General features: G+C 38.8%; 2 protein-coding genes across 3 annotated transcripts in view; one reads left to right on the top strand and one right to left on the bottom strand.

Moving 5' to 3' along the window:
* NDUFAF2 (NADH:ubiquinone oxidoreductase complex assembly factor 2) overlaps nt 1-8141 on the bottom strand; it is a 57334-nt gene extending 49193 nt beyond the window's left edge. The window contains exon 1 of the mRNA XM_064736377.1: nt 7912-8141. Within this exon, the coding sequence (XP_064592447.1) occupies nt 7912-8038 (127 nt within the window). The 5' untranslated portion in view covers nt 8039-8141. The remainder of the gene's footprint in view (nt 1-7911) is intronic.
* Nucleotides 8142-8257: 116 nt separating this feature from the next.
* ERCC8 (ERCC excision repair 8, CSA ubiquitin ligase complex subunit) overlaps nt 8258-25368 on the top strand; it is a 29788-nt gene continuing 12677 nt past the window's right edge. Inside the window, exons 1-8 of one of the 2 annotated variants that reach the window (XM_064736559.1) lie at nt 8258-8378; nt 10331-10426; nt 10577-10678; nt 19166-19289; nt 20845-20926; nt 21593-21661; nt 23300-23366; nt 24639-24742. In XM_064736559.1, coding sequence (XP_064592629.1) covers nt 8302-8378; nt 10331-10426; nt 10577-10678; nt 19166-19289; nt 20845-20926; nt 21593-21661; nt 23300-23366; nt 24639-24742 — 721 coding nt within the window. In that variant the 5' untranslated portion in view covers nt 8258-8301. Of the gene's footprint in view, nt 8379-8548; nt 8735-10330; nt 10427-10576; nt 10679-19165; nt 19290-20844; nt 20927-21592; nt 21662-23299; nt 23367-24638; nt 24743-25368 lie in introns of those variants that run through there. The other variant, XM_064736560.1, reaches the window with a different exon arrangement.

Below are 25368 nucleotides of genomic sequence, written 5' to 3'. Positions count from 1 at the left end.
CGATTTGTTCTTTTTATGCATATTAATGATGGATTGTTTTCCTCCTTTAGAAAAGTAAGTTGAATTCTTCTTGTATTTTAGAATAATGAAACTAAAAGGCATGGAATTTAGTCACAAAGCAGGCATGATGATTTACCAATGGTCCTGATTGATCTAATAATCCTGTTTGCAACACACTCAGCCCTATTACTTTCAGCTCTACACGTGTTGGTTGTTCAAATCACCATGATTAATATATTGTTAAGATTTTTCTACCTATTGAAAACATCTGCGTTTATAGCACTACACCATCTTTTTCTCACTATACACCATAGAAGAGAGTTACTAATACACAGAAATTTTAAAATTTTTTTTTAACTATCTGATTTTTTGGCAACTGAAGAAACCTAAAAAAAAGATACTCTCTCAAATACCTCTTCATACACCTCTACTGAAAGAATCAAAACAGCTTTTCAAGCTAAATGCACAATAATTAAATTACAAATGTACAGCATATGAATGTTAATAGCAGCATGCAGAATTCAAAAAGATCAGCATCTCAGTTTAACACCAATATACACGCTGAAGATCAAACCTGGCTGTAGCAATGGCCAGATAATACACAAGTTATTACCTGTCCACATGACTACTAATTGCAATTCCTTGTTTTTCAAGTCAGAGAGATTAATACTGTGCCCCTTGCCAGTTTGCTTCTGGCAACTAAAAGAAAAACGTACAGAACAGATTATCACGAGTGCTCTCATGTGGCACATCCAGGAAAACAAGGGGATCAGGTCCAGCTAGCACGAGTTTAGGAAAGGCAGGTCTTGCTTCACCAGCCTGATCTCCTTTTATGACCAGGTGAGATGCTCAGTGGATGAGAGAAAGGCTGTTGGTGTCACCCACTCAGACTTCAGTAAAGCCTTCAACATGGTGTCTCATGGCAATCTTCTGAAAATGCTGGCACTATCGCTTGGACAGATGCACTTATCTCTCTAAAACTGTCTGGATAGCTGAGCCCAGGGAGTGGTGATGAATGGAGTTCAGCCCAGGGAATGGTGGCGAATCCAGCTGGTGGCTGGTCACCAGTGGAGTTCCCCAGGGCTCTGTACTGGGGCCAGCCCTGTTCAATTTCCTTACTGATGATCTCAATGAGGGGATTGAATACGCCATCAGTGAGTTAGCAAATGACACCAGGTTAGTGGGAGCATTATCTGGGGATCTGGACAGGCTGGATCATGGGCTGAGGCCAGTGGTGTGAGGTTCAACAAGGCCCAGTGCTGGGTCCTGCCCTTGGGTCACAACAACCCCAGGCAGCTCCACAGGCTGGGGCAGAGTGGCTGGAAGGGAGCTGGGGGTGCTGGTGACAGCAGCTGAACATAAGCCAGGCTGTGCTCAGGGGGCCAGGAAGGCCAATGGCATCCTGGCCTGGATCAGCAATGCTGTGGCCAGCAGGGCCAGGGCAGGGATTGTCCCCCTGTGCTGGGCCCTGCTGAGGCCGCACCTCCAGTGCTGTGCCCAGGGCTGGGCCCTCACTGCAGGAAAGGCCCTGAGGGGCTGGAGAGAGTCCAGAGAAGGGCAATGGAGCTGGGGCAGGGTCTGGGGCACAAGTGCTGTGAGGAGCAGCTGAGGGAGCTGGGGATGTTTGTCTTGGAGAAAAGGAGGCTCAGGGGGGACCTTATCACTCTCTACAGCTGCCTGGCAGAAGGGTGTAGCCAGTGTAATGACACTACGAGAGGAAACAGCCCCAAGTTGCACGACGGGATGTTCAGGATGGACAACAGGAAAAATTTCTCCATGGAAAGGGCTGTTAAACATTGGAATGGCCTGCCCAGGGAAGAGGTAGTGTCCCTGAAACTTTACACAAAACCACTGGACACAGCAGTTACTGCCGTGGTTTAGTTGACATGGTGGTGTTTATAAATAGGTTATAATATAGGTTATTTTATATATATATATATATAAAATATATATACATTATATATTATATATAATTATAATTATATTCTAATTATATTTAATTATAATTATTTTATAATTATATATTATATGTTATATAATATATATATAGGTTATAAAAGTCTTTTACTGTACCTCTTTAAAAGTCTTTTTCATACCTTTTTGATTCTATATCACCACAAACTAAGATGGGTGTTTTCAAATATCAATGCTTTTATAATCTGCAATGAGCTCTCCAAAATGTAATTGCTTTGCTACATAACGAATCACCCAGATTGAAAAGCTGTTTTGTCATTCCAGAATTACTGCCCTAGAAACTAGCAGTCTGCAGTGCAAGTTTTACTTCTTTACAAACATACATACACACAATTATTTTAGAACTCTGTTTCCGTATTCTAAAATCTCTCCATAAAGGAACACTCAAGACAGCTGTCAGTACTTGCTGCTCTGTTTTTGAAACAATGTTGCCACCACCTGGACAAACCTCTAACTGACAGGCATTGCTGTGGTGTGAGAGTCTGTGCATGGAAAAAAAAAAACAAACAAACTAACTCTCACTTTCTCCACAGAATTATTTCCATAACAAAGATAATTAAATAGCCTAAAATTTGTTTTTCTACTCATGAATGAATATTCAAATTCTGTGTTTCATTAGTATTTTAACACTGGACATGTAAAACTAAAATTTATTTGCTTTCCACCAACATTTGAAAAGCTAACTTGAGAAACTACTTTTTATGTTCAGTAATATGATGTACAATTATCTGTAGTTCTCAATAATCAGCTTACAAATGCTTCATACAATCACAACCAGTTTCTGTCTCTTCCTCAGACTTCATTCCTGTTAGTGAGGAAGCTAACATTCAGACTCAGAAGAAAACCATAGCTCTTATCTTTGAAGATATGCTTTGGAAATTTGTTGCTTCTTCCACTCTCTGCCATTCATCATAAAGCACTACAGGAACGTGTCAGTCTAGCCTTCAATAAAAAGCTGTATTTTATAAAAGATTTTGAAAGAAAGTAGAAATTCTACTCTAAACTTCTGATGCACAGGAAGGTGACAGGCCACTACCTAAAACAGGAAACAAAGAGCAACTGCAACTATCATGGAGGATTCCTTCCGTCTCAACAGAACCTTAAGTCTTTCTAACTTTCATTAAAAAGTGTACATACTTCTGAAGACTGGATTCAATCAGATATAGGACAATTTTTATATATATATATATATATATATATATATATATATATAATGCAACTGAATACTTAGTACTTTTCCTTATATAGGTTCTTATTTATTTACACATTTTTGGTTTGTTGAGAATGTACTGCACAAGATACAGGCTTATGCAAATGTGAGTGGGCATTTCACGCGAAGAAAATGTTTCCCACAGAAGACAGTGCTTGTATTCAATTATTAGCAACAAAATTTACCGCTGAAACTTGGTAATGCCACATATATTTCTCAATGCTATTTGATGAGACTACTGAGAAACTTCAGCTCATAGCATCAGAAGCTTAGGCCACATATGGCCCTAATGCAGAGCCTGTGCAACATATAAAAACCTATGGAAAACAGAATGCTTCCTGCTTTTTCCAGCAATTCTGGTAAGCTGAGAGTCCAAATCAAAACAAACCTGAGTCTGCTGCTCCCATGAAGAGAACTTTTAACACTCTTACATCATTTATGAAATAAACTGACTTCTTGATGAAAACCTACTGTTCTTATAAAAATTTGCATATGGTGGTACTTTACAGTGCTCATTTTAACTCTTAATCATTACAATACATGAGTGCAAATGAAGATATTGAAAATGTGCAAATAAAACCTGCTCAGCCTTTTGATGAAAAAATTATATACCAGATCTTGAGTATTTAGGGCCCGTTATCTTCCTGCATTTTTAAACTAAAATGGTTATTAAGAGTCTTTATAAATTATTTTCAATGGAAAATAGAATCAGCTATTTCCAGCAAGACATATTTGGTTGTAATAAATGCATAAATTGTATGAGGAATTTGTTTTTCAATTAAAAATATATGAACACTCTAAGTCCCACTCCATGTTCTACTGCAAGAACAATTAATCATGTACCAAAGCTATGGCAATGGTCTGGCAGTATGTTATATAAGAAAAATAAATTACTTACACTGGTAAGTCTAGTCTGCTTAGTGAAATACTTGTCCAAGATACTGAAATGAGTCATTGATCACTACTACTCAGTCATCTATTCTCATCTTTTATCACAACCAACTGAAGAGTCACCTCATAGTTAGTGAGTTATGCTGGATGTTCCTCTCATGACAAGCTTGGTATAGTTGTATTTTATCACTGTCATCACTTTAGGATCATCTTGTAAAAACCCAGCACTTAGAGAATGTCATTAGATACAGAACCATCTTTACATTCAAATATGCCCATCTTACTATGTTGTTGAAGGTGTGACCTGGATTTCAAGACGATAGGTGCTTCCCCATTTGAAAATAAAAGTTCTTGATGAACAGTAAACAGTGTACCTTGTCTCAAGTTTCATGCTTTCAGGAAATTAACTACTTTAATTTTGAATTCTCCCACATTCCTGTTGGCACTATAGTTACTTTTTTAGGATCTTTTCCCTCTATATTGGCACTCAAATTTTTCTTAACTCTTTTTCTATTTCTATCCATTATTTTCTTTACTGAATCTAGCGACTTCTTACTCTTACAGTCTAGGGATCTGAACATCCAATTTCTCTCTTTCAAGAGAAATAAGACAACCAGACTGAAACAGCACTATTTTACATCCTTCTTCCCCTCTACTTCTGAAGGCCAATCCTTTCTATATTCACCCCAGAGAAATACAATACTCTTGCAAACTCATATTTTTGGTATTACTCATTAAAACATTTTGAATGAAGGCAAAACACATGTTAAATCAGTACTTGCACATCATTGACACTTCTTTAATCTCCACAATTATTCCCTTTATCCCAACAAAACTTATTCAAGTTGCTGGCTCATCTAAGAACCTAATTACTCAGAGACAGGCAAAATCAGGAACTTGAGGTAACTTTCCTATGATGACAGAGGTAAAGGTGGTCTCATGGTAAAGTTACTACACCTTGAGTTTGACCTGGACACCCAAGATCTTAGGATATTGGTGAGACTACATCTACTGTAGCGACTTGAACCAAAGCAAGAGTAGTTTTGTTCATCCTGTGTTGCCTTTATTTACCACATGCTGACTTGGATTTCAAAGTAGTTTTTTGAGTGCACAACTTGCTTTTTTTTAAGAAGGCCCTCATTTGTAAAACATTTCGAAAAGTAACAGCATATAAGGTGCTGTGGCAATATGAAAGCCATACTTGCAGCATATACCTAAAAATTTTGTACCCCTTTGACATCTCCAAAGCCTATATTGCAGATATTCAGTCCTGGAAAACAGACTAAATTAAAGAAGCAAACTCTCTTAATCACAGATGATAGAGGTGTAAGGAAACACAACATCAACCACTTGTTGACCTGCTCCTACTGTCCCCTACTGCAGACAAGGACTCAGGTTCCAAAAGTGTTTTGGACCCTGAACTCAATGTAGAAGAGCCCAATTCACAACAGACAGAAAGAAAACATTAATTCATTGCATCACACTGTCCACTATTTCTGTTCCAAAACCCTGCCAAAGACCAGGGCAGGCCAAAAGAAAGGTGTCAGGTGGCTTCTGATCAAAGCAGGAGGTGACACAGACACTACTTACACTATTTACTCTCACCTTCAGCTTAAGGTGGGATGTTGGTCTGAAACAAAGCCCAGCCTGTCCTGATAAACCTACCCAGTCTAAGTGAAGAGAGAGAAAGCAAGACCTGCCTGTTTTGCACACTCTGCAATATATTGGAACAAAATCCAGTATAGTAGAAAGGGATCAAGCACATCAGGCCTGGCACTGTGATAGACCTACTCAGTCCTCCCTAAATCCATAGGCAGACAACAAAGCACACTGCAGACACACTGCAGTGACCTTGCAGTGAAACCTGCCCACAACAGCTCACTGGTCTCATCTACAACTCGTTTTCTTTCTAGTGTTGCTCCAATCCTGCACTGTCTCTATATGGTTAGGACACTGGGTGAGCTATGAATTATATATGCAGCAGATCTTCCTAAAGTACTACAAAGAATGCTGCCAAACACTTGAAAAGAGAGCATTGCTTTCTCAGCACTTTTTAATTCCTAGTTTCTTTTAAAAACAAACTGTCAGAAATTTTTAGTGTATATTTTAATTCTACTTTCTATAGACCTTCCTCAATCTCTATTGCCTTTGCAATCCATATCCTTAAACTTCTTCACAAAGTTATTAGAGCCCACAAATTCCAGGTGTGACCCTGTTTCTAGAGCACAGGATGCTGCTCAAAAATGTTGTGAGAGGCAGTTGGTTACCACCACCCACAGCAGTGGTTGCAGCCATCTGTAATCACTTCAACTAGTGTCAGAATGATTTTCCACCACAGCCACAAGCCTGAGGGAGAACTGGCATACTCTCCTGATCTAGAATAGATGAAACCTCGTATCTTTTCTATCCAGGCACAAGGATGGCCATTCTTAGAAGCAAAGGCATAAGTTACAGTGGAAATGAGTCACCAGTGTGAGGGGAAATACAATCTCCTACACCCAAGTAACCCCAAACAACAAAGGTCAGGGAGCACTATATCTCAAAACAATAATGAACATTCACAAGGCAGTCCATTTTGTAGGGAAAGTGGATGACAGTCTGTCATTTCAACTGGAAATGGAGGAAGAAAATGGGTATCCAAATTAAGAGGTCACAGAAATGGAATTTGTGGCAGCACAATACTTTTATATGTGTTGTGCTACAGCAAAAGCAACATTTGAACACTTTCATTAAAAACCAAAATCACATCGATTTCTTCTTTGTTAGCAGAAGGCATGCTTATTTCTTTCAGAGTTCTGTCATTCTGCTGTTGCTGAATGATTAAGGTTTTTTTTTAGAACAAGCTAAAGCAAGTGACAAATATACAGAACAAGTGACAAATATACAGAAAAAATCTGAATTTTCATAAGTAGTATTTTCACAAAATCACAGCACTATTACTTCCCATACGAACTCTCCTATTCTCTATTTACATACAGAATAAGGGTATCCAAACTCTTGGAACATGGGCAGAAATCTAGAAAAGTATTTTCTACAGCAGTGGCATAAATGTACATGCAAGAATTAATTTCATGGAATTACATAACCAGTTAGGTTGGAAAAGACATCTGATATCATCATGTGCAACCTAAGACCAAACACCACCAGGTAAACTAAACCATAGTACTAAGTGCCATGTCCAGTGGTTTTGTTAAGAGTTTCAGGGACGGTGACACCAACTCTTCCCTGGGTAGGCCGTCTCAATATTTAACAGCCCTTTCCATGGTGAAATTCTTCCTATCGTAATCCTGAACCTCTCCTGGTGCAACCTGAGGGTATTTCTTCTGGTTGTGTCACGGGTTGCCTAAAACAGGCCGACGCCTGGCCACAATCTCCTTTCAGGCAGCTGTAGAGAGTGATAAGGTCCCCCTGAGCCTCCTTTTCTCCAGGACAAACAGCCCCAGCTCCCTCAGCTGCTCCTCACAGCACTTGTGCCCCAGACCCTGCCCCAGCTCCATTGCCCACCTATGGACTCTAGCTTCTAGCTTTTAAAAGCTTACGCAGAAGCGCTCCGAATTACCAAGAAGAGCAAATAACTGCTGCCTACCTACCTAGTACAGGCCGCGCTCTGAAACCCTCCAGTGAGTGGTTTTACAGTTTTTCTGTCATTAGAGCACCAGAAACCCGCACGTGTTTCCCGAAGCGTGGCACTTTCCTTCCCGCTACTGTTCAGCCGCTATAATTTTTTATCAGCCGCTCCGCCGGCTGCGGACAGCGGCGGGCGTGTGAGGAGCCGCTCAGGGGCGCCGCGCACGGCTCCCCCCGGGCCCGCCTGCCGCCGCCGTCCCGGTGCGTACCTGCGCGGCTCTCGTACTTGGGCACCCGGTAGTACTTGTTGCCAAACTGGTCGGTGCCCACCAGCTCCTTGGCAGGCCCCACGAGCCGCAGCCGCAGAGCGCGGAGAGCCTGCAAGGCGCGGCTCATGCCGGGATCCCGACGGGAAGGCCGCAGCACCCCGCCCGCGGACCCCTGGACACGAGGACACGGAGCCCGCGTCCCGCCGCCGCCACCTCGCGCCCGCCGCTGCGCAGCGCCACCCCGCCCCGCGCAGCCGAACCCGCCTATGGGCGCCGGGCGCGCCAGCAACGCAGCTGGCCATTGGCGCGGGCCGGTCCGCCCCGAGCCAATCCCGGCCGCGCCTGCCACAAGATGGCGGCGCGGCGTAGAGCGGGCCCGGCGCTCCCGCCATGTTGGGGCTCATGGCTGCTCGCCAGGCCGGGCTGGACGACCCCGCGCGGCTGCGCCGGGCCGAGCGCACCCGGAGGTAGCGGGGCCGGGGCGAGTGTCCCTGGGGGGGAGGCCCCGGAGCGGCAGCTCCTGGCTCCGCCCTGCCGCGGAGCCTCACTTGGCCCGGCCCGCAGTGGGGCGGCCCGGGGCGGGGTGAGAGGCTGCGCTGCGGTGCCGCAGCCCCCGTGTGCGCGGGGACCGGGGCGGGGGAGCTGCAGCCGTGGGTCGGCAGGCATGGTGTTTGTGTACGGTGCGCTCAGCCCTGGGCGGAGTGTGCACGGCGCAGTACGCTGTGCCTCACTCCCCGCACCGCGGAGTTACCGCCCTTGCGGTCGGCGCGGCTCCTCCAGGGGCTCTCGCAGCGTGCGGCTGTGCTCCGCTTGGAACAAACAGGTGTTTGTGCCCTCCTCTGCTCGTCCTGCCTTTTCCCAAACCCGGCCTTTTGGCAGGTTGAAGAAGAATCACATGCAGGGGGTTTCTTAGCAGTTTTTGGGGGAAGTGATGGCAGCATAGACGGATTTGCTGACATTCCTGCTAAAGGTTATAACGTGATATTTGTTCAATACCAGAGAATCTACTTTGTAGGTGTATTTCAAGGTAAATCAAGTAAAGCCTACCTTAGTTCAGTTACACAACTTCGGCATCTGTGGTGGCGATTTATGGTTTTATGACGCTGTATCATTGTAAAACAAGTATTTAAAATTGGAAATAATTTTGGTAGCTCAGGAAGCTTGTTTCTGGGTGCATTTTGACAACACAGTTACGTCCCTCTGTGCCCTCAGTCCTCATGTAGCATTCAGTGTTAAGAACAGTAACCCACTGGACGAACCTAACCTTTCTTGGACAATTGTCTGCGTAGCATTTCCCTTCCTGAACTTTTTTATTTTGACTTAAAAAAGCAAAGGTAGTCTTAAGTGGATTTTATTTGTAGCTGCTTTTTGAAGTCATATATTTCAACACATTTCCACAGGGGGATTTCATGTTTCCTGAAATTCCATCTGTAACTCAAAGGTTTTAAACTGGATATCTTGTGTATGTCAGAATTCTTATTCTAGGTGAATTCTTGCATAATTATGTTTCACATAGTTTAAGAGAGCTTAAATGATTTGCTGCTTTTATAGCATGTCTGCAGACACAATGATAGGGGCCTGCCTGTAGCAGCCTAAGATTCTCACATCAGGATTTTTTGCCCCTTGAGCTGGGGCTGAGTAGGGGCACTCTGCCTCACAGCTTTTCACTTACTTACCTAGTTATGTTTCTGTTGTGGCGGTATTGAGCTTTGTACTAAATGGTGCCGTGGGAGGCTCTGATCATGTTGCAAGGTTAAATTTTCTATCAGGTAGTATGACTTAATGAAACAGAATATCTCTGTTTTGACTATGCAATATTTACATACTCAAAAATACAAGCTAAGAATTGCAGGTCAGAAAATATTGTTGTGGAAGCTTCATCATTGGGGGTCGCCTGGTTTTTATTTAGTATTTCAGAAAATATTGCATACAAACTTAGTTTCATTAAAGGAAATACTTTAAACTGGGTAAACTAAATTACTTTGTCCGCTAGGTGTCCATAGTTCCAAGCAGGATGAAGCCTGAAAGGATGCTACATGATGAAGCTTCAAAGTAGCCGGTATTCTTGTGGTGATTACAAGCTTCTGATGTTTCTTTGTCTTAGTGTTTTCAAATTACATTCCAGGTTTTGTTTAATATGTTGACCCAAAATGCGGTTTTGCTTTCTCTTTGAGCCTGTTTTATGTACTTATTTCTCTCTTACCTTCCAAACAACAAAGTTTTTTTTTTCTGCCAACTTCACAAGACTTATTTCTATCTCTGTATTGTGTAGTTTTGCAAAAATTGGCAAGAATAAAGTAAATGCATTGAAGGAGCATGAAATTAGGTTTCAGCTCTTCAGAGCTACATAATAACATTTTTTTCATAATAACATATTTTTCATCTCTCTTTCTTCCCTTTTTTTTTTTTTTGTGGGTAGAGTTTTAAGTTTGGAATTAAATAAAGATAGAGATGTGGAAAGAATACATGGAAGTGGCATCAACACCCTTGATATTGAGCCTGTTGAGGGAAGATAGTAAGTATATACTTTGGCTGGTACAACTGTCCATGAGTAATTCACTGTGTTTGGGTACTGTGAATTTGTTGTCTTGTTGAACACGTTCATTATATTAAACATATTGCGATTATGAGTGTTTTAACTTCTGTGCTTCATTAACACTTTCAGCATGTTATCTGGTGGATCAGATGGCGTTATTGTACTTTATGACCTTGAAAACTTGAGCCGGAAGCCAAGTTACACGTGTAAAGCACTTTTTTCAGTTGGAAGGTAAGTACTCTGAAGTTTTTTAAAACTACAAGTAGTTCTTTTGTGGCTAGAATTAAACTTGCAAATTAATGTCCGTTTTTAGTTTTAGGATAAAAAGAAAATACTGTAGAAAATACTGCTAGAAATCTTTGAAGGCTAGTAGCAGGAGCTAATTGTTTTATTCTTGATTTGTCTACTCTAATAGTTACAATATACGTACAGTGACTCTTGCATTGTTGGAGCAAATCTGTAGCAATTTCATAAGCTAAAATGAAGGATATTGATTGTACTCACATGGAAACTAAAGTCAGACAGTGTTACATTGCTGTAGAGACCACAAAAAGAAGGCAGACCTGGTATTCTAACCTCATATTTTAACACTAGAAAAAGAAGACTGGGGAAAAAAGGAAACCCAGACCTTTCTCTAACTCATAATTTCTGACCTGTGAGTTTTCTTAGTGTTTTATTTTGAAATTTGGTGCCTCTATGCCAGTAACTGAGAAAGAAGTTTTGAAACTGCTGTAGAAACATTCCCTGTGTTCCCCAAATATATATAATACATATAAATGCACTTTTTAGCAGCATTATTATGCAATTATTTGCATAATCCTTTTCATCTGTTTGGAGAAAAGTCTAACACCTATTTGAAGTTGTTTTATTTCCCCTCTCTCGCTTTCCTGCTTTACTAGTAGCTACTTTTAGTTCATCAGGTGTTCAGCAGATATAGAAGTGATTTGTACAAAACTTCTTAAGAACATGTTTGAATGAGGACAGGTGTGCCACTGTAAAAATGGGATGTATTTTTCTAAAGAACAGGGTACTGCCATGCTGTGTGAAATCTTTATACAGAGTCTAAGCCTTAATTGATTTGTCAGGCTGTCCCTGCAGGCAGTACAAATTTTCCCATTACAGACATTAAGTCTTCCAGCAAAAGCTGTTTTTTTCTTTTATTTGGATAAAGGCTTGTCTAGTAGGTTAGAACTTCACCTAAGACTCACAGTAAGAGATATTCGATTTCATAATAGATTGGTAGCTGCATTTTCCCCTTATTTTTTCCCAGTCTACAAAATTATTTGAAGTCTGAGAGTCAGATGCTTCATGAGTCAGCTATGCAAGAATACAACAGATTTGTAACAATAAAAGGCCTTAACAATATCTTGAATCATAGGAAAGAAAAAGGCTAACAGAACATAGCTAATAAAATAAGTCCTCATGGCTGGGCTTCTTGCACAAAATTATTTTAAATTGCGGTTAAGAACATATAATGACTGTACATCTCTAAATCTCAAAACTGAGATGAATTCTGAAACAGGTGCAGCAAATTGAAGAAATTCATGCTAAGAAGGCACAATGTAAAAGCTATCAAATCTGTGTTAAAATCAGGCCATCATTAACTTCAGTTAGGTCAGTAGAAATAATCCATCTTTGAAGATTCTGTTTAGGAGTATGGTTAGTTGGTTATCTGTTTCTTGAGTAGGTATTAATTTGCATAGCCATGTCTTTTATTTCTTACCACTCAAGGCATGAATTTTGTTAGTGGAATTTGATTTTGTGTGGCACTGCTCTAAATAACAGGCTTATGATTATTATTGCTTAAATAATCTTAGTAGATTTCTTTCCTCAATTATTTATTTGTGGTATTCATTAAGCTTCCTAGTATGTTTTAAATACTTGCTAACTAATTAGCTACTGTTTATATATATCTTCAGATATTTTGAATATTTTTCAGAGTTCCTGACTTAATAAATGAATTTATACTGCAGAAGCACCTCCCTCTGACTGTTTAGCTCCTATCTTTGAAGGATATAGTGCTGATGTCTTGTCCAATTTTGCCTGTTGTCCAAGATTGCAGGGCAGAACACAGATCTGGTCTCAAAGTTGCTTAAAGAATATCCTGCTAAAGGCCCTTTAAAGCTGTTTCTTAATACCTGAACTGGGCTTGCTGATGATCCAGTAGCATAGAACAACAAAAGACGTAATTCCTGGTGGTAGGCTGTGATTTACTCCATGTTTCAAGTCTGGAATATAGGGCTGCTATTGCAAATACAAAAATAAAACTTTTCCTGTTTTCCTGGGAGTCAGCACTTTACCTGGTTTCAAATGATTCATGCTGACCTGGGACAAAAACTGGCATTTGAGTGTAAACAAACAGTACTGTTTCTAGATAATATGCAGATAATGCTTATCTTTAAGGTAGTCTCTACTACTCAAAACATGTCAAGGAAGAATGAATGACAGTGACCTATTATCTATAGAATTATTTGTATTTGTCTATGGTAGAAAAGGCTGAGATATTTTGAGTAATGGATGAAAATACTTCATTTGGAATGAACTGGGAATAATGTACATCCTGAGATGTGAAACTAGGCTGAATGGCATGTAGCCACTACTAAGCTTAGCTAGTTCAAAGGTGGTTCCTGCAGAGCTATTGAAGAGTTTGTTAGTTCATTCCTCAGCCCTGTGGATTATGGGAGAATTGATTGTTCTTGTGCAGAGTTGATTACAGTCCAGTGTTGTACACTTACAGTTACTGTACCCACATAATTTGTTCCATGGGTTTAGGTTTTTCTGCACAGTGAATGGAAAGGCCTTTCCAGGAGTAAGCTCACTCTGAGTTAAGCTTGATTTCCTGGCTCTGCAGGTACTGAAGATTTTTAGCTTGCCATGGTTTAACACCAGCCACCAACCAAGTTCCGCATAGGTAGATCCCCTACCAATGGCATCAAGGAGAGAATCAGAAGGGTAAAGTCTAGAAAACTTCTGGGTTGAGATAGGTTTATAGAGCAAGCAAAAGCTGCAAACACAAGCATACCAAAGAATTAATTCACTTCTTCAGCCATTTCCAGGAAAGCAGAGCCCCATCATGCATAATGGTTATTTGGGAAGACAAATGCCATAATTTCAAATGTGTCTCCTCCTCTTTCCTTGTTACCCCCAGCTTTATATACTGAGCTTGATGTCACATGGTCTGGAATATCCCTTTGGTCAGCTGGGGTCACCTGTTCTGGCTCCTCCCAGGCACTCCCAGTCCCCTCACCAGCATGTCAGTATGAAAAGCAGAAAAGGCCTTGGCTCTCTGTACACCCTGCTCAGAAATAACAAAAGCACCCCTATGTACTAACTCTGTTCAGCACAAATCCAAAACTATCCCATGCTAGGCACTGTGAAAAAAATTGATTCTACTCCAGCCAAAATCAGCACAGCTCCCTGAAGAATAGAGGCATAAAATTTGTTGACTTTTAGCACTGTGCCAGAGTAACAGGCCATTCTAGGATATGCATCAGAGGTGGAAGAGCAATGCAGAAGCCATTAAACTAAGCTCAAAAGTTGCTCAATATTTCTTGCTTAGTATTGTCAGTGCTGGCTTCAGGCTAACTCTCCTAAAGGTGTCTTTTTTGCTTTGTAGCAACCCAAGTGAGCACAAAATTTTATTAGCTCAGATGAAATCAGAACTATAAGATGTCATATGAAAAGGGAAAATTTTCTCAACCTGTAGTGTTAGATTAGTCTGTCACTGCCCTGGAAAAGCTGAGACCTTTGTGTCCAACCAGCCCCTCTTATAGGGGCCCTTCACTGAATAGTCCTGCTGGATCAGAGAGAGACCCCCTCACCGGGGTTTCCCACTTTTTCCAAGTACATTACCCACTGCCAGTGCGTGCTAGTGTCCATGAAAGACTCACTCTAACTACGGAATAACATTCTTTATTAATGAGAGAAAATTGTGACAGGTTAAGGTTTAAGCCAGTGATAGTTTCTGACTGCTAACACATGTTCAGGCCAATATACAGACAAGATTTAATCCCTAATAGAACGCACATAGAGTAGGGTTCTTACTAACAGGCATTCCTCTGGGGACAAAGACAGATCCCCTTATTGGCTGATCTCAGAAGTTACAACGGAATCTTCCCTAACTTCACGATTTTTGACTTACTTTTGTACAATTCCATTATGTTTATTTGGAGCTTGAGGTATTGTACCTTTGTGACTAAATGGTGTAAAATTCTCTCCCTTTTCTCTTAAAGCTGCAGTCAATAAAATGCAGAGCACATGCTCAGTGAGGGGTGATCTTACCCTGGTGGTGGGTAAGTTGAAGTTAGCTGAGTTGATTTGATTTAGATCATGGTGCTAGTAATGCCAGGGTTGTGAGTTTGGTTCCTGTATGGGCTATTCACTTAAGAGTTGGACTCCATCATCCTTGTGTCTGCCTTTCAACTGAGAATATTCTGTGATTCTAAACTTTGGGTTGGGGGTCTGCATTAGTATTACAGTTAGATAATAATGAACCAATTTCATCCAAGGAGAGCTATTTAACCACAATTGCTGGTTGAACAGAAAGACATCTTGTCTCCCTTGGGGAACAGGTGATATGTGGTTTATCAGATACAACGTTCCCCTCCCTGCAGGGATTTCAATGGTGCCTGGCCATGGAGTCTTGGCTCCACCCCCCAGTTCATCCCTCTTCGCAGGTAGTTGAGGTTGCAGGCTGTTTGTATGGGGAATCATTGTGGAATTGCTTTCAGTCATGCTCACCACATTCCATCCAGAAGAAGCAACTGCACTTTACCCTGTAATTCCCATATCGTTATAACTTCTGTTAGGATGTGAATATAGCTTTGCAGTTTCCTCCCATTTTACCCCCAGCCATCTTTCCGCATAATCCAATCATGACTAGTCACTCAAACTTCACAATATCCAAATTGAGAATGTTTCACACTTTTATACAGTGCAGATCATCTAATACATTTCTATTGTGTGGTTATCTGGTATTACTGAGGGTAGCCAACAGGCTAATTGTTTCTAATTATCCAAATCTTAACATACAGTATGATTATTAGAACAAAAAGCAAGATAGTTACTATCAGCAACATGACAGCAGGGTGAAGCACTGTTGAGAATTCTGGTAGCTTTTAGTGACCATCCAAAAAGGGTGTCCCACCACTTTATTCACATACTCCATCGTGTGATTTGTCTCTTCCACATCATGATGGACAGTAAATAAAATATGTTGTCCATTTTTTTTGCTTTTGTTTTCAACAAACAGCTAAGGTCTTCATGCTCTAACAATTTCTTTAGCAGCATGAGGTTCATACCAACGGGAGTAGGCTGCAATCTTGAATCAGAGTATAATTAGATTCTAATATTTCGATAGGATACAATAGGAGCTGAATAACTTAAATTACATACTTAAATTACATGTTGGCAAAGTTATAGTACAAATATGAGAGTGATTACTTGTGTCTACAGTAATGTTGTCCACAAATACAGAATCACAAGAGGATCTCATAGAAAGCTCATCCTTTACCATTATACATGATTTCCAAGTTTTCATTAGGATGAATCTCAAAATGAGAAATATTTTGCTCAGACAAATGCCTTAGGTTTTGATATTGTTATATTCACAAATGTATCCTTGTTGCCCTCATTCAATGTTGGCATCAGCAGTCTTCCATTTATTTCTGTCTTTTCAGGCCCATACTCTATATTCCAGAGGATGAGTATAGTTCTATTGTAGTTTAATTCTAATGCAGTGACTGGGTATATATCATATAGTGAAGCATTGTGTATTGTTAACACAAAAGGTGTGGCTGTGCTGCTCATGGAATCATAGGTAAAATTGACTTAAGTACCAGCAGAATTGGAATTCCTTTGAAATTCAGTTGTATTAGCCCAAATTACCTCTCAAATTTCAATGAGTAATGGTTTTTTTGTCTTCCCTTGTGACTGTAGCTGTCATCAGTGCATGCATAGTTGAGCTTGCATAGAGTAAGTGCTAAAGAAACATAGGTTTGGACTATGCTAATTGCATCTGTGATCAATTGATAGTCTTTTTCATTAGCACCCTCACACTGAAGTAATATATCCATTTGAAACCATTGATTAGTTCTGAAAACCAAAAGGGAAGATCATAGAGCATGTTTCAGTTTTTTGTCATGGTTTTTTGTTCCTTAATGAGTCGGAGTCTCATTGTTTAGAGCTCCCCATCCTGTTCCCAGGATACCAGTCATATCCTTCCTTGTTTGCCTAGAGGAAGTGAGGTTTGTTTATGCAGCCATGCTGTCCGTCATGCATAAGAGGTTGTTTTCAGGAGCAGTAAGCGAGCTGATTGGATCATGGAAACATTATTCTGCATCAACAGTTCAACTTATTTGAGAGGCTGTGTTGAGTTAAATAACATTTACTGTTGACCTGTATTCTTGACTGAGAAGGAACCAATGTTATAAGTGTGAGGAGACAGTTCAATAAACAGCTGAGGCTGAGTTGTTAAAAATGGCACTTCAACACTTTTGAATTGAAGGCCCTCTTTCAGTCAAGAGTTTGGGTCTGTTCAAAGACAAATCACAAGTGCTGAATGGGACATTTTAAAGGTATGCTAACACTCTTTTTAGAAGAGCAAGTATGTATGGTTTTCTCCCTTCATCATAATCCACTTTGACATGCAGCTTACAACAGTGCATAAGACTGTTGTCACGCATTTAGTTATTTTGAATTCAGCATATTGAGATGTCAGCATCCTATTGAGAAGTTTAATCCCCTTCAGAGGTGAAAGGTTTTGATTTTTCTTTGTGATGATCCACTCCTGCCTTTAAAAGGTAGTGTTATGCAGTAGACAAATTTAGGCCAGGCATAGGTACAGAGAAGTGCATCCTCTTCTATACGTGGCAGTATTGAAGATCTGCATCTCTGTTTGCATAATGATACCCCTGCAGTACTTACTAATACTTACTCCTGGCTTGTGGAGGCCAGGACATTTGATAGAACAATGCAAAGATAAGAGCTGATGTAATGAAATATCATGGAGCCTTTTCTAGCTGCAGTGTAGCCATAAGTACTGCATTTAGCTGGGATGGAGTTAATTTCCTTCGTCTATACTACTATAGTTTGTATAGTAGTACGTTTCAGACTTGTGACCAGTCTTGATAGCACACTGATGTTTTAGGGAGTGCTGACCAGTGCTTGGTAGTGTAAAGGCAATCACCATTCCTCACTGCCCCCTCAGGGGGTGGACAGTAGGCTATGAGGAAACAGCTGGAACACCTGTCCCACGCTGACCAGAGACGTACTGATATTCTATATCGTAAAGTGCCATGTGCAGCCATCTAAGGCTATGGTAAGGGGTTACTTTTGCATCACTTCACTGGTTGGGTGTTATAGGAACTTCTTCAAGCCAGGTCTCATGAGCTCTTAACACTTGGGTCTATAACACACCCAAGGTAGCTTAGCTACCCTTGGAGGCCTAAAAATCAGCAGGATGGCTTCTGTTGCAGTGTTGGAAACAAAAGGATTTAACAAAAGGCAAAATAACAAATAGAGAAAAACCGAGCCAGGTGCAAGAGATTCTTGCTCTTGGTAAAATACCTCACAATAGTGATTAGCTTCTTTGTTCACTTCTTTTTCTAGTAAATTGCCCAGGTGGGACTTTTTGGCTTCTGTCCAATTAGCTATTTTTAAGTTTGAGATGGAGTCCCCTAGGCCTATTAGGCAGCTTTTTCATCTAATCCAGGAGAGAAATTTCGAGGCTTCTTTCCTTTTTGAGGGGACAAAAGATAGTTTTGTCACTCCGTCATCAGGGGGCACATTCCTGCCCTGTGGGGGTTTGTTTTGTTTGTTTGTTTGTTTTTTCCCTGGGTTCCTGGGTTCACAGGGTATTTGTTCCCTTTCACTTACTAAAATGTATTTTTCTCAATCCACAACTTTTCACACCTTCACCATTTGTATGCTCTCCCTCATCCCACTGCAGAGCATAGAGTAAGCAAACAGCTGATTTTGGGCCCCTGAAGCTGGATCCATGTGCATCCAGCTCAGATATGAGTTCATCTACCAGGTATTTGAATGACATGCATTATTCAGAGCCTGGTCAGTTGAGTCTGTATCCTGGAACTGTCAAGATTGGCTCTGCTGCCTGTTCTTTCTGCCACAGTTTATTATTAATTGTATTGCAATCTCTAAATATCCGTAGTTCACTTGAAAGTTTCCTATTGTTCTTCCTCTTTGATTTCTGAATGCAAATATAAATGACTCTCAGTAACTTAGCTGACTGCTCTCTGGTGACTTTGTCAGACAGGAATTGCCAATAAATGTGTAGCTGTAATTATTCGTTAATACTAATGAATTTTTTGAACTGTGTGTGTGATTGTCTTTTTCAATGGATCCATTTCTAAGAAGCATAAATGGTTGGTAGTGTTAAGCCATCACATTTAACATAAGATTTGTAAACATTGCAACTTAAATATTTCAAAAGAGTTTTTATGCTTTATGAGTGTCTTGAGATATGCTACAGTTATCATATTTTGAAAAGGTAATGATCTGTAGTTTCTTGAAATGAAGACTCTTCTAAGTAATGAATATTAGTTGAATGAAAATCAAGCCAACAAAAATATAGTTCTTCTTGAAAATCTCAGGACAAATTAAGAAAAATGTTTATGTTTTCAACTTGTCATCAAATGCCAAGACAACTACAAGATGATTATCAAAGATCTTAACCAGTTGGAATATTATTCTTGATTTTAGGAGTCATCCTGATGTACATAAATTCAGTGTGGAGACAGTCCAGTGGTATCCTCATGACACTGGCATGTTTACATCGAGCTCATTTGATAAAACCTTGAAAATATGGGATACAAACACTTTACAAGTAAGAGAGTTTCTACAGATTGCAGCCTTCTTTGTGTATGTTATTTATTGTGTATCTGAAATTCTCACAGAGGTGAACAGAACTATGCATCCTGAAGATGAAAACCAGCTCCCTGTTAGAACTGTGGGTGCAGCAGCAGGGTGGTGTGGTCCTGGCATTTGTGTACACCTTGATGTGTACCTGCCCATTTCTGAAGATTGAATGTCTAAACTGTAGGAGAGCCTGGAACCCTTGGAACAGTTCCTTTCTGCTTTTGCAGTGAACAGGAATACAGCTAGTTGAATTTTTCTGGGTAAACCTGTCCAGCAAGGTCTAGTCTGCTGTTCATTCTTGGGGATTGTTGAGTCTAATGGCAGTGGCTACTTATTTTTAATAACCAGCATCTAATAACCAGTACTTTTGAAGGACTGGTGGTCTTGACATACAGGATGCAGGTCCTGAATTCTGCTGTTGTAAGCACTATAAACACCATTTCTAAAAATCAGTAGATAATGAGAGAAACCATTAAAACCACACTAACCAATGTAACTGACATTAATAAGGTAAACAGATTATTTAGGAATTTATGTTGCTTTGATTCAGTAATCCTGACATCTTTTGTTGAACTGTGAATTCATGGCTGTGGTTTGTCCTGTTCCCTATGAACATTTACATTGAGTCATAGGATTTGGAATTTACATTGATACTATTTGACTGCTTTTTCACACATGGCAAAATATTTTTTTGAGAAGAGGTCTGTCATTCTAGGGATGTAATAGGGAAAAAAATTAGCTTGTTTGGTGTGGTTTCCTTTCTTTTTTTTTTAAGATATAAAGCTATGTTTGCAGTTGGTAAATCTCATTAAAAAATTAAGTTTCCAGATAGTTAGATAGTTTTGTAACCATCTCTTGAAAGACACAGTGTATACATAAAAGTTATTGAATGACCTGTTCTGCCACTAAATGGTGTTTTTGAAAGTACAGGCAACTCAGTTTTAAGAGATTTTTCATACACAGTATTTTAAAATGACACAAAAAAAGCAGTTTACCTGGAAGAAATTGTACTTATTAAAGTAAATATTAAAGTTTATTAAAGTAAATATGTCCCATTGGTTTTAAATAGTCATGAGGCAGATAATAGTTTTATATGGAACTATTTTATTTTTTTGGGAGTTGAAAATAGTGTGTGGTATTTGTGAATGAAAAGGGTCTTTAAACTTAGTCTGAAGTGCCTTCTTCCTGTTGACTCTATTTCTATATTACAACCTTTTTGTTTACTTACTAGCTTTATTAATTTTTGGTAACTGTAATAATTTCCATTCATGCTTCTCATTTTTCAGTTTTCATGGTCTGTCTTTTGGGTCATCTCTGAGCTCTGGTGCTATCCTGCTGTTGGAAACAGGCTTACTCTGTGATGTTTGTGTTATCTGGCTTCTAACCAGGAGAGTTATCATTACTATGTAAATAGTAATATTTGCATTAGTCTTACTTTTAGCTGTTACTTGAAAAATAGTGGTGAGCATCTACATTCTGCTAATATATTTGCATTGTAATTAATTTAATATTTTTATTATCAGCCTGCAGATATATTTCATTTTGAGGGAACAGTCTATAGCCATCATATGTCTCCAATTGCTACAAAGCACTGTTTAATAGCAGGTATGTATCTGTTTTTAAGAAACAGATATTTATAGAGATAGATAAGGTTTATAATAATAAGCAAGTAATATTTCAGTTGGGTTTTTTCCCCTACTCTGTCTTATTTTTACATAAATCAAGTCTTAATAAGATGTAAATTTAGTAGTACAATAAAATACTGTCCATTATTTGGATGATGTCAATGATAGTATCATATTTGTTCTTCTGAAATAATGCATCTATCAGTTCTCCTTACTGATAAAATTCTTAGCTGTAATTAGATTCTTTCATTAGATAAGTTATCATTTAAAGGTTATTAGATCCAAATATAGTAAATTTTGTAAATAGATGTGTGTATTGCTTACATGTATACAATTAAACTATGTTTAGCAAAAAAATATTTGAGGAGATATTTTTAAGTTTCCCAAGTATGATCCTGTTTACTTCCAGTTTCTAAATTTTGTTTGTTACATGGTAAATTTTTTGGACTAAAAATGTAAATCTATTATTAGAAGGATTAAGCATAAAGCATCATATTAATAGAAGCATTGCTCTGACTGAATGAGCAGTTATGCAGCTAGCATTTTTCTTCTATTTTTTTTTTTTTTGCCATTGCTAAGATTTTTTTGTTGTTGTTCTTTCAGATGCTGGGAGGTTTTTTAACTGTCTTTGTTTCTCTTGTTACAGTTGGTACCAAAAGCCCCAAAGTACAGCTCTGTGACTTGAAGTCTGGATCCAGTTCTCACATTTTGCAGGGTACTTTTTAGTCTGAAACATAAATGTTAAACAATAACTACTTTGAGTAAAAACAAGTCCTGTAAAGAAACACTGTATACAATGTATTCTTTGTCAGTAACATGAGTAATTTATTTGTAGCCAGTTGTGAAAGTTACACAGTGGCAAGAGGTTCTTCTGGGTGTTTTTCTAGAGCTACTGAATTGCAGAATACAAACCTTAATCAATGAGCAGTTACTACTGATGTTTGGACATTTTCATGGTGTAATCAATCCTGATTACTATTTATGGTTAAATATAGTTATTGGTTTGGGGGGTTATGGAGTCAACAAGTTGTGTTTTACATGGTCTTTAATAAAGAAAACCAAGTAAAACAAGAGAAGCTTCCCACCACCTTCCAGAAAAGAAACAAAAAGAAACTTTCATTGCTTATAAGAAAGTATCCCATGGAGATGTTTGAATGGGTTTGTTTAGAAGTTTCTAATTTCTGTAGAACAACCTTTCTGTAGAAGGATGTTACCAAATAATTTCTATTTTCCTAGTTCAATTAAATGTAATGTTTTATTGTTCCATAATCCATTGCTTTTGTCACTCAGTGAGAATTTGCCTTTGGTGGCCCTTTTTTAATGTATACTTTCTGGAGTGTCAGTATATATACACATGCTCAAGAGAAGGCAGTCATGAAGCAAATCTTCATGCTTCAACTGTAGAGAAACATTAACTCAGACACAGCAATGTGCAAATGCAGCTTTATTTCTTCACTGGTTAGCTAAGTCTCAAAGGAGCCTAGGTGATTTTTTTTGTGATGCAGCGTTTAAGCTGTTAAACTATTATGAACAAGCATCTCATGTTCTGTTCCTAGAGCCAAAAGCTCCAGACAGGGAAGACCAAAACAGTTCTCTAAAGATTCTGTTTGGTTTCATTACGGTTTCTTAATTTTTACACAAGAATTAATGCTTTCCAGGCTCAAGCTCCGTTGTGTCTTTGTACACAGCCTGTGGTAGCCTCTTACCTCAAGTGCAATATTGGAGGAATAAGTGGAAGGAGAATATGTTATTAATTAGGGATAATCTTCCTTGCAGAACTGAAGCAATCAGTAGTGTCTGGACCATATGTACGGATGTTTTCACATAGGCTAACTCTAACAGCTGAAATGGAGGTATATGCATGGCTGTAGTTTAATTAATGGATCCCAATAAATCTGTCTGCTCTGAACCTTCTAAGTGTACCCTGTAATACCTGTATCTTGGAGGCTTTTCTTATTATCCTGGTCATTACAGTGATTTGATTAATTCAGATAATGGGAAAGCACCTACTAGAAGATGCACCAGGAACAAGGTGGTTTGCACAGCCTATAAACTGCGTTAGCAAGAATGTATTTTATGATTTAGTTTATTTTTCAGTAATATGTTTCTGTTATGGTGTGAAGCATACTGTTTGTATCACTTTCTGCTCACTACAATCCCATTCAGGGAAGAAGAAGAAGAGACAGAAATAACTTCTGTCCCAAAATAATGTAGTTTCACAAAATATAAATTGATGTTACAGTTTGAATTATTATTCTGGCTTGATGAATACTATACAACTAAATATTTGCTTTTACTTTCAGTTATTTACATAAAATGGTGTGTATAATAAGCTTTTTCATGTAATTCTTAGGTCACAGACAAGAAGTATTGGCAGTGTCTTGGTCCCCACGTCATGAATATGTTTTGGCAACAGGAAGGTAAGGATGTTGCTGAACTGTTACATGCACTGGAATATTGATCAGTAAAAATTTTATACATTTTTAGGCATACTTACTTCAATTCAAATGTACTTCTGGAGTTAGTTTGCTTTGTTTACTTTAACTGTTCACAATTTTATAGCTTTTGCCTAGAAAAACAAAACCTGAAGATCTGTCAACAAGTCCATGCTTATTTTATAGCAAGTTTGTACAGAGTTTTGAAATACTAACTGTAACTACTGATATAGGAAAATGGTAGAATATTAAGGATATACTCACTTATTACTGTTTATTAGTGTATGCGTTGCTAGTCCATGTTGTAATAAAAGTAAAACATTATTAGCTCAAATTACCATTCTGGTAATCACACTTAATGTCAAAAAGAATAACTTGGGTAGCTTAGCTGATGTAACTTTCCAAGTGACTGTAATTCAGTGAATATGGATTGTATGTTGATATTCCTGGGCTTTCTTTGTTTTCTGTCCAGATGTTTTTAATGTAAAAAATCCTCATGGCTATTCTATAACTTTCACAAGTTACCTTTTGATTATTGTGTGACATTTCTCTTCTCGCTTTTTAGATGCCATGTTTTTTTTCCTTTTGCAGACAAGAACAGCTATTTCATAAGTTTAATGGAATGGCAGTTTTATCAGTTCAGTGAAGTTACCAGATTTGCAAACCTTTGGTTTCTGGATGCAGGCTTTCTGAAAGGATTATCAAAGTTTGAAAATGTTTTAACAATGTGTTGTTTAGGGATTGCTTTGATTGTGTTTGTTTATTTGTGGGGTTTTTGTTGTTTTTGTCTTGTTGTAGCAGATGAAAAATTGTTTGCTTGTAGACAGCTTTTGTGCCAGTCATACAATAGATCTGTGATAACAAAACCCCAAATTCTCAGACCACTATTACAGACAATGCTGGAGTCTGTAGTTACAGTTTAGGCAACAGAAGATTTAGCAAGTTTATTCTCAAGCTATGTGTGTATGCAAGGGTGTTACGTTGTAATCAAAGAGGTAAGTGTATTGTGTTACAGATGATGATTCACTGTTAGGTCCTGATAGTATACCAGCTGAAGTTATTAATACGTGAAAATGAAAGTCTGAAGTCTGCCTTAAAATGTTTTTAATGGAATTCTGTTGACTTGAGTGTGCCCACACAATGAGTGGTTCAGAACAGTTGCTGGACCAAGGTGAATGCCAGGTGTGTTGACCAAAGACAGTTCCTGAACCATAGTGCTTTCAGTTTCCCTAATCTTAGCAAATCTGTTTTTCTTAGTGCTGATGGTAGAGTAAAATTATGGGATGTGAGGAGAGCTTCTGGATGTCTAAGTACACTTGATCAGTACAATGGAGAAAAGTCCAAATCATCTTCTGAGGCAGGTAATACAAAATATAACTGGTGGTAATTCATACATAACTAAAGCCATTCTTATATTTCATTTATGTTTTGAATACTAAGACCAGCAAGGGGAGTAGTGATAGTCCAGTTGTGACTTAATACACAACAGAGGCCATTCAGCTTTGTTCACTTCCTTCTGTTATAGAGTCAGTTTTTGTTGTTTGGGACCTTGTTTAGAGAGATTGCCTAAACAATAGCAGTGTATCTATTCTTAATGGCTTTCCTCTAAAATGGAAAATTCTGTTATCTTTTTTGTGAGTGGAAGAATTCATTTATGCAGTGGATAAGCCTTTATGTAAATACGAAATTGATTGAAGTTAAAAAAATTATTGAGAGGAAAACTTTCTAAAAAAAGCTAGTACTTGGACAAAAAAGAAGAAAGACTGTTTAATGAAAACTAAAATTTGATGTAACTCCAAAGATGACTAGTGCCATTTCATACATTCCTTTGAAAAACATGCTGACTTGTTTGATCACAACATCTTTCTTTTCAACTTTATTTTCGTCAGACAGGTTCAAGATGATTTTTTGGTTATCTAATATCAATTGTATTAGGCTAGGGTATTTAATTTATTGAAATGTATATGAACTAAATAGCAGGTAATAA

Source organism: Zonotrichia leucophrys, chromosome Z (assembly GCF_028769735.1).
Source record: "Zonotrichia leucophrys gambelii isolate GWCS_2022_RI chromosome Z, RI_Zleu_2.0, whole genome shotgun sequence".
NCBI lineage: Eukaryota > Metazoa > Chordata > Aves > Passeriformes > Passerellidae > Zonotrichia > Zonotrichia leucophrys.
This window is presented reverse-complemented; position numbering and strand designations above follow the sequence as displayed.